General features: G+C 36.0%; 1 protein-coding gene across 1 annotated transcript; it reads left to right on the top strand.

Annotated features, from left to right (window-relative positions):
* Positions 1 to 3715: 3715 nt before the first annotated feature.
* Positions 3716 to 6586, top strand: LOC140765620 (wax ester synthase/diacylglycerol acyltransferase 4-like). Its single transcript, XM_073104791.1, has 5 exons — positions 3716 to 4036; positions 4570 to 5124; positions 5463 to 5813; positions 6018 to 6155; positions 6271 to 6586. Exons 1-5 carry the CDS (start codon positions 3818 to 3820, stop codon positions 6412 to 6414), a joined length of 1407 nt encoding a protein of 468 aa, XP_072960892.1. The 5' UTR covers positions 3716 to 3817; the 3' UTR covers positions 6415 to 6586.
* Positions 6587 to 9335: the final 2749 nt, after the last annotated feature.

The raw sequence follows: 9335 nt of genomic DNA, 5'->3' as shown, positions 1-9335 counted from the left end.
ATCTAGAATAAGTCTCATTATCATTATTCTGGTATAGTAACTAAATAATACCTTACTTTATTCTAGTATAGTAATTTATCATTCTCTCTCATCTCATTCCAAACAACTTTTAAAAAATATTATAATAATAACTCATAATTACTATTTTACTTTTAGATTAGATAACATTTAATTATAAATCACTTTAGTGAGATTCTTTTTTTCTCCGTTATCTCTTCTATTAAATATCAATTATCATTTTTTCTCTCTTATCTATCTCTTCTTTTGAATTTTAAACATCTCACCTATAATTGAGATTTTCTTTTTTGAACTAGTAAATTCTGCAAAAATAAAAATAATGTGGGCTTATAACCTTATATTAATCTGTAGTGTTTATTCATTTATTCTAGTGTATGATTATTTTATATAGAATGCAGACTTAAAACTCCATAATTCCTCTTTATATCCTCTAATGCACTGTTATTTTAGTGCATTATTATTTTATATAAATAGTGCAAAGTTATTTCTGTAGTGCGGACTTATAACTCTATATTATCCCGCAGTGTGTAATTATTTATTTATAGTACAATATAGAGTATTTTAAGTCCACAATTTTAATAAAAAAATATTATTTCAGAAAAATGATATTTACTACTATTTTAACATATAGTTAAAGGTATTTTTATCATTGGGTTTAAAACATCACTACTTTCCAATATAATTACCTTATTTTAATACCAACTTTATATCACATTAAATACAATTATTACACCTTATACTAATATTGAATTAAATATTATAATAGCTTATACTAGTGTTAGCCCTCTTCTTCGGTATTAAAAATTAGAATATTTATGCTTATTCCATTCTTATTCTATAAGTGAACAGGGGCTAGGAAAACAATAACTTTAGTCTCCATAATACCTAGAGAGGAGTTAGGTTTGGAGATGTTTTGTGGCGTTTTTAATATGTTATTTTATATATAAAAAAATGCAATCCTTCTTTTCAATTATTCTGAGGTGGTTGGATGAAGAATCGTGCTTAGGCCAACGGAGGTCACAATGATGTCGTCGAACATTGAGCTTTTTTGTACCTATGTATTTATTGGAGCTAGATGATTCGCTGATTTTCCACGCCCATCATGTGATATCATATTTATTTGTTCTACAAATATTTTTTCCGAGTTGTGGGGCCTTGCTCAAATAATCATCGCCCTAGCTCTCTTGTATGTTGTTGGACATCCTGCTTAGCTTTTAAGTCGTTAGGGTTGTCTATTGTTCGGTATTATACTTCGGTTCTTGAGTTGTTAGGTTTTATTAGCATTTTATTGTTACGATATATGTAAGGGCTTCTCTAATTATTTCTCCTCTATCAAATTTTGTAACTCTTTGATTATATAAATGAGATCTCGCCCCCAAGGGTTTTCTATATAAAAAAATAATATATAGTTGGGATTACGAATAGTGAAGGATGGAGATCAGCAATATAGGTAAATTATCATAAACAAATATAGATCAAGGAAGTACTACTAATGTCCTGTTGTATTTAAACAGGAGTTTTTGAATTTTGGTAAATAAAAAATTAAAAAAAAAAGATATTTTGGTCCACAACTCATTAAACAGCCCCAACATAGGGTAGTCGTACCATTCAATAAATTCCTAAATCATAGGGTAAGTATTACGTAATATAAACATATAACACATCCAATCAAAGACTCAAAACCCAATAATAGCATCTAAAGTCAATGGAATAGGTGATGGTATTGGAGTTAATTATATTGACATTTAATGTGAATGGGACTCCTTATCAGGACGCGTGATGGAGGCTGAAAGGCATTTATTTGCTTTCTAAACTAAGTATTGTGCATAATAATATGCTTTGGCATGGTCCCTTCTCATGCAAGCATGCTAAAGAACAAAGGATGACTCATGTGAGAATATTAATTAAACAATATGCCACCATTGATAATTGAAGTGTATTGGTGGCAAATAGGAAAGTTGGATACGTTTACTTATAAATTATGGTAGACCCAGTTGTCTTACGTCCTAATCAGTTTCCGTAAGCTCATGACAGAGATTATAAATTTAATTTTTCTCGTGAATGTTAGAATTAATATTTGTTAGACTTTTTACATAAATATTATATGTGTACTTTGGATTCACTGTGCTATGATTTTTGACTAATCTATGTCTAATTTATAATTAATTTAAACTGAATTATTATCACTGTTACTATGAAAAAATTCATAATAATAATTTATTACGGTAAAAAATGATAATAATTCGGGAAGTCTAGATAGAATTATTTCTTATTTTTATTATATTATATTACATATCTATATTTTTTGAAATGAAATTTGGCTATGAGTTTTCTCATTAGGAAATAAAAAAAAAGTTTTAAGAGGGTATATAATAAACAGTGATAATTTAATCTTAAAATTAAAAAAGGAAATATTTAAGAGTAGATATCAAATCATAGGTGTGCTTGAAAGGCTCGATCATATCCGGCCCAAAATCTAATTTGGGCTTGACCAGACCCGAACCCGAATCTCTATTGGATCGACTCGGATTCGGTCTAAAGCTCGCCCCGCCTCGCCTCGCCTCAGGTCCATAAATGCTAAATGCAAAATTATTCTTTGCCCAATCGGAACAAAATCGCTTCTTTTCCCCCCTCGGATTAAAGAAGTGTATAGAGAAGTTTGATCCAACTCTCTAATTTATTGCAGCTCAGCTCAAAATATTTTCTCCTCATCTAGTAACTGAAATTATATAAGAATTCTTCTCTCTCCACATGATCTATTATGTTTGAAGTAATACAAAATAAAATCGCCCTTAAATTTTGGAACTTAAATATACCAGTAGACAAGTAACCCATTGTAAAATAATAATTTTTATCCTTGCGTAAATATTCTTTTAGTTGGTATAAATAATTATGCTTCAAATATAAGGCTTGCTCTGTCTTCAACAAAGGCCATGCAATGCATACAATTCATTTAAGAGTAAGAAAATTTGAATCGAATTCATTCTTGAAGTGTACGTCCAAATCAAACGCAGGCTCTCCACATGGGGGGAGACTGGGAGCAATCAATCTCTTTCTTCCTGTCTCACAGACAAAGAAAGAAGAAGAGAGACGAGGACGACGATTCCTTCATTGAAGGACAAACACAAGAGATGCAAGGCTCTCGCAGCTGCCAATGCCAGTGTCTTTGCAGCTGGCCCTCGAATAGTTGCAGAAACTGTAGCACGAATTAAGGAACCGCCATTGTAGCATATACGAAGGTAGCAGCTGGATGTGAGGTGGGAGCCTCCTCTCGCACAGTGGCTGCATTAGGTTTAGCTAGCCTGCTAGCAGACAGACACCTCTCTGTGTGTTATGAAGCATGGCCCAGGTATACGTACTTGCCTGCAGGCCGAGCTCCTTTTGTTTCATTTTTAAAAAAGAAAGAAAAGAAAAGAAAAGAAATGAAACAAATAATACCTTCTCTCTGCTGCATTAAAACTCACAACAGTCCACCATTTCCATCAGCACTGAAGAAAAAGTAGGACGATCATAAAGGAATGCCAACCCAACTCCGTGCATGTCTATAACTATTTTGAGCAATGCGTATGCGTAAGCTGGCCCAGCTGCCCATCCTATTTAATCTCATCCATCTACCAAATTAATTTCTTATCTCTCTGTATATATTATTGCATAGAGTGATCTCATACATCATGTAGCTGCAGTACTATCCCTTTCATGCAGAACTGTTCTGCTCCAGCTAATTCTTTATATATATATATGTAATATAGAAGGAAAGGACATATAGAAGAAGATAGTAGAGTCAGAAGGGAAGAGAGGAATGGAGGAGACCAAGGAGATGAGAGTAACGGTGGAGAGAGAAGAGGAGAACACTTGGTTTGAGCCGGTGAGCCCAACCGGGCAATACTTCAACAGCTCGGCGCTGTCGGTGAGCGTCTTGGCCGTGTTCGAGTCCGAGATCGCCATCGACGACTCGCCGGCGACGGCGACGTTGGAGAAGCTCTTCTTGCCCGTCACCCCACGCTTCTCTTCCATCATTGTACGTAATGCTTCTTTTATTTAATTATCTCCTTACTTTATCTCTTAGTGCTGATGATAGCTAGCCATGAGATAATTAATTAATATATTGCAACGCATAGTTTTGGTTCATACTTATGATATTTTGAAGAATGTAGTAGTGATTATGCTCTTTTGAATCTTTTAATAACAATTAATTACGTAAAGCCTCTCTCTCTCTCTCTCTCTCTATAAGAGTATTGATTATAAAGATTCCCATATTAATTTCCAGCGATGTAGACAGAGCTCTTCAGATGTTTTGAAACTTGAAACAACTAGTACGTCTCACTTTGTATTTAGACAGTCGAAACTTATTAGATGTCCTTCCCATTTATGACGGCAAGAATAAAATTTCATGAGAGCTACATGTGATGTGGTATTGGGGTGACATTAAACCGAAGAGGCATACATGCTCATGAGCTGTTAAAACTTTCTCAAACAAACTACGGATATAGGATCCGAAGTAATTTAGGCCCTTAATTAATTCGTTGAAACCAACCTTGCTCGTTGATGCAGGTGAGAGACAAGAAGGGAGTCCAACAATGGAAGCGAGTCAAAGTCAACCTACCAGACCACATCCATGTCCCAGTCTTCCCTCCAGGGTTAGACTCCTACGACAACTACGTCCAAGATTACCTCTCCGATATAGCCATGAGGCAGCTCCCACAGCACCAACCCTTGTGGGAGATTCACATCATCAAGTACCCTACGAAGAAATCCATGGGATCCATCGTGTTCAAGCTCCACCATGCCCTAGGAGATGGCTTCTCTCTCATGGCCGCACTCTTCGCTTGCCTTCAGAGAGCTGATGACCCTTCTCTGCCCCTCACCTTCCCTTCCTCCAAGGTGAAGGTGGGCAAGGAGAGGTCGTCGAGGGCGAGGAGAGTTGCGTCCATCTGTGCGAATACCATCAGGGACTTCGGGTGGGGCATCTGGAAGAGTAACCTGGCGGATGATGACGTGTCGCCGGTCCGGTCGGGGGTCGCCGGGCTCGAGTTCCGGCCTATAATCATCTCTGATGTTGAGTTCTCCCTTGATGATATAAGGAGGATCAAGTCCAAGCTCGGAGGGGTAAGCTCAACATTTCTAATCTTTTCGCTTTATTACTTTTTGATAATTAATTAATTAAGAGCCCATAGATTATATAGATTGGACATTAATCCGGATTATTATTGGACTTCCTATGTTTTGTTTTTGATGTCTCAAAAATATCCTGCAGTTGGCACACTTAACCGACCATTACCGTTTAGATTAATGAAAATTTTCGTTTGACATCTCTCCAATATTAGGGAGTAGTTAGGTTTAAACTTTACTCACAATGTTCTTTATTTTGGTGTTTTGATTAATGTCCTCATACACCATATATCAAAACTAATTAATATAGAGCTTGTTGTCTTAATCATTTGCAGACCATAAATGACATCATTAGTGGAGTAATCTTTTATGGAACACAACTCTATATTCAAGCGGCTGCAGGCCAAGGCACTGCCCAAGTAACTTCACTGGTCCTGCTCAACACTAGAGTGATCCGTGACTACCAGAGAGTCCAAGACATGACCAAATCCAATGCCAAGTCCCCATGGGGAAACCAATTTGGTTTCCTGCATGTCTCCATCCCCAAGTGCAAGGATGCTGAGAAGACCAACCCACTTGACTTTGTCATCAAAGCAAGGAAAATTATCAAGGCAAAGAGGAGCTCCCTATCTGTCTATCTCACTGGAAGACTACTTGAATTGATGAGACAAATCAAAGGTCCAGAGGTATGTTTATATCCTAAGCCATTAGCTGAAATGACAATAATTCATTACAATTGTTTAGTTGAAACTGTTCAGTATCACATGTGAGAGAAACGATCACATATTAGAAATTGAGTGGAAGTGAGAAGAGCTTATACATCTAGACTCTCAGGTCTTTGCCTGATAGCTTAAACTTTTGAACGAGAGTCGGATTCTTCTCTCTTACAGGCAACTGCTAAGTACATACATGCAACCCTAAAGAAGACATCCATGACAATCTCAAATCTTACTGGGCCCATGGAGAAAATGGCCATGGCCAACCATCCTGTGAAGAGTTTCCATTTCATGGTGGTAGGAGTACCTCAGGTAATATATATATATATATATATATATATATATATATATATATATATATCATTTAATTTTATCCATTGGATTAGTGGCCTAATTACTAATTGGATTCAATTTGACCCATCTGTAGAGCCTCACCATAAGTGTGGTTAGCTACATGGGCAAGCTCAAGGTCGCAGTGGGAGCAGAGAAAGGCTACATAAACTCCCAACTCTTCACTTCATACATGGAAAAGTCCTTTCAGAGGATCTATGAAGCAACTTTAGGGAAGTGAAATTGAAAGGGAAAGAATCAAAACATACTAATAATATTTTATTTTTCAGTCATGTATTTTACGAATTATATCAAATTGATGAGGAGGGATATATTATTTGTATCCCTTCCAAAATTTTAATGTATATTAATTCTTGTAGTGATTAATGTGGATTGCGCAATGTGAGAACCAACTTGCACCATTTAATTCGGAGTCCCGAATCAATTGGGCAAATTGGTTGGTCCTAACATAACCGGTCGATACAGGCTCTCGTTATTATGTATATATAGGTTAGACAGTTGGGCTCTCGTTATTATGTATATATAGTTTAGACAATTGGTTAGACGGTTGGGCTCTCGTTATTATGTATATATAGGTTAGACAGTTGAGCTAATCCTCTACAGAGGATGAACCTGATATCGGTTTTATGAATTTTGGATGGATGATAGATCTTAACAATGGTCCTGTTGAGCTTAATTGGACTCTGGCCCTCTAATCCTATATATATGCACATGGGCATGCAACTAATTGGGCCATCACTATGTAGTGGATCATAATATATAGAGAGAGGGGGGGTGGTGGTGGTGGTGGTGGTGGTGGTGGTGGTTTAGACAGCTGGGCTAATCTTTGAAGAGGATTAACTCGATATCGGTTTTATGGATTTTGGATGGGTGATAGGTCTTAACAATGGTCCTGATGAGCTGAATTGGGCTCTGGACCTCTAATCCTTTATGTATGCTCATGGGCATGCAACTAATTGGACCATCAATATGTAGTGGATCATATATATATATGAGACTTTTATAATTATATCATATATTTTACCAATTTTGGGATTTTGTAATTCAATCCCTCATTTTATCTATAATTCTCATTTAATACACTGACATTATTTTAACTAATTAATATTGACAAAATTACTAAAAAAAACTTATATCATTTTTTCTTATTTACTATACCCCTCTACTATTTTCTCTACTACCTCCTCCACTATCATTATTGTCTCGGTCGTAATCTCCACTTTTCCTCGTCTCCATCTCCATCCTCGTCCTCTTCTTCTCCTTTTTTCTTCTTCTTCTTCTTCTTCATCTTCTTTCAGAAGAGAAAAAAAAAGACATGAATAATTTAAGTATTCATAAATTATTTTATATATTATAATAAAATATTTTTTTAGGATTATCTAAATTAACTCAGAGTGTTAAATGAGAATTATAAGGACAAAGGAACAGTCAGTGTTACAAAATTCTAAAAGACGAGATGTAAATTATAAAATAAGTAAAATATAGGATGTGATTCGTAAAAATATATATATATATATATATAAATATATATAAAGTAAACAAAGAGAGCAAATTTTCTTAGTATTATTATACTGATCGATACATCGTTAAATATTAAAAAAAAGAAGTCGTAGTAAACATCCATTAATTTGCACGCGCCCACCTCTAGTGGATCTTATAACAATACATCTACTAGTCGTAGATTAATTAATTAACTCAAACCTCAAACCCGGCGTCCCACCCGTACTCACGCATAACCGCACATCCCGTACATGCATCTAAGCCCGGCCCGGCAAGCCACGCCGCAGCCGCCGCAGTTCTTGACGTCGTACGCAACCGTCTTGCACTTCCCCTTGCAGCAGAGCTGCCCGAAGCCGCACCGCCTCCCGCACGCCCCGCAGTTGCTCCGGCTCGTCCGCAGGTCCGTGCACTTCTTGCCGCAGCACTTGAGTCGTCGCTGCCCCGCGCCGCCGCCCTTCGCTACCGAGCAAGACTTCTTCTCGCTCGGGTCGCAGTAGTCGCCGTTCTTGGCCGAGCGAATGTTGGTGGCTAGGAACCGGCTTCCCGAACGCGGATTGAGCGCCATGAGAGTTTCCGGGTGGTCGTTCGTCGTGGCGGACGCGAGGTTTGTGTCCATGGCTACTGAGAGGGAGAGGGAGAGGAAGAGAATGGTGATCAGGAAGAGAGACAGCGGCGGCCGGGGAAAGGTGACGGTGGAGGTCGCCATTCTCTCTTTGCTCGTCGCACTCTTGCTACTCTAAGCTCGCTAATTAAAGAGAGGTGGCCTTGTTGTTAGATTAGTATTAGTTGGAACGTCTATCTTCTTTTGCATATACACCCTCACAATCTTCTTATTTACGTGTGTACGCTTTTAAAATTTATATTAGAGGGAAGTAATATTTACATAGTTAAAATTACTATTAGCGGAGGAATCACAAGTAAAATAAATATATGGCTATAGGAGCATTTTTGTCATTACAACAAAGTTGCTCTGTTAATAATATTTCGTGTATATATATATATACTACCATTTCAATACGGATCTTTTTTATTTATTTATTGTAACATATTAACCTTTTAACTATGGAAACCCTCCGAATGCCCTTTCCATTAATTATCTATATTTTTATTAAAAAAATATCACATGATTAATTTTACCTTCTCTACGAATTATTTTAACCTTATTTCAAACAAAATAAAATAATAATCATTTGATATTTTTTATTAATATTTTTGGACAGTAAAAGATGTAAGGTAGATCGAGAGAGTTATAAAAAGGATCTATGTATTTAAAGATCTAAGTGTAATAAATCTCATTTATTAATATATATATATATATATATATATATATATATATATGAGTTGATTTCACTGCCAACTTTCAATCTCTAGTTGTGTGGTTTAAACTACTTCAAATTATTAAGCATGGCACATGATTGCCAAATCGGTTTCTTCTCTAAGAATATTATAGATCACATCCAATGAGATGGGTATTAGAAAGTCATAGACTCATGGTCTAAGTTCAAGATTTAATTAAAAAGAAAAAGTATAGTTTTTTTTTTCTATATATATCCTTCTAAATCTCTAATTTATGTTTGTATCACTCTAAAGTTCATATTTGCATAGATATCATTTATAAATTATACACAAGTTTTTTCATCT

This window comes from Typha angustifolia, chromosome 8, assembly GCF_048772165.1.
Source record: "Typha angustifolia cultivar Huaian chromosome 8, ASM4877216v1, whole genome shotgun sequence".
Lineage (NCBI taxonomy): Eukaryota > Viridiplantae > Streptophyta > Magnoliopsida > Poales > Typhaceae > Typha > Typha angustifolia.
This window is presented reverse-complemented; position numbering and strand designations above follow the sequence as displayed.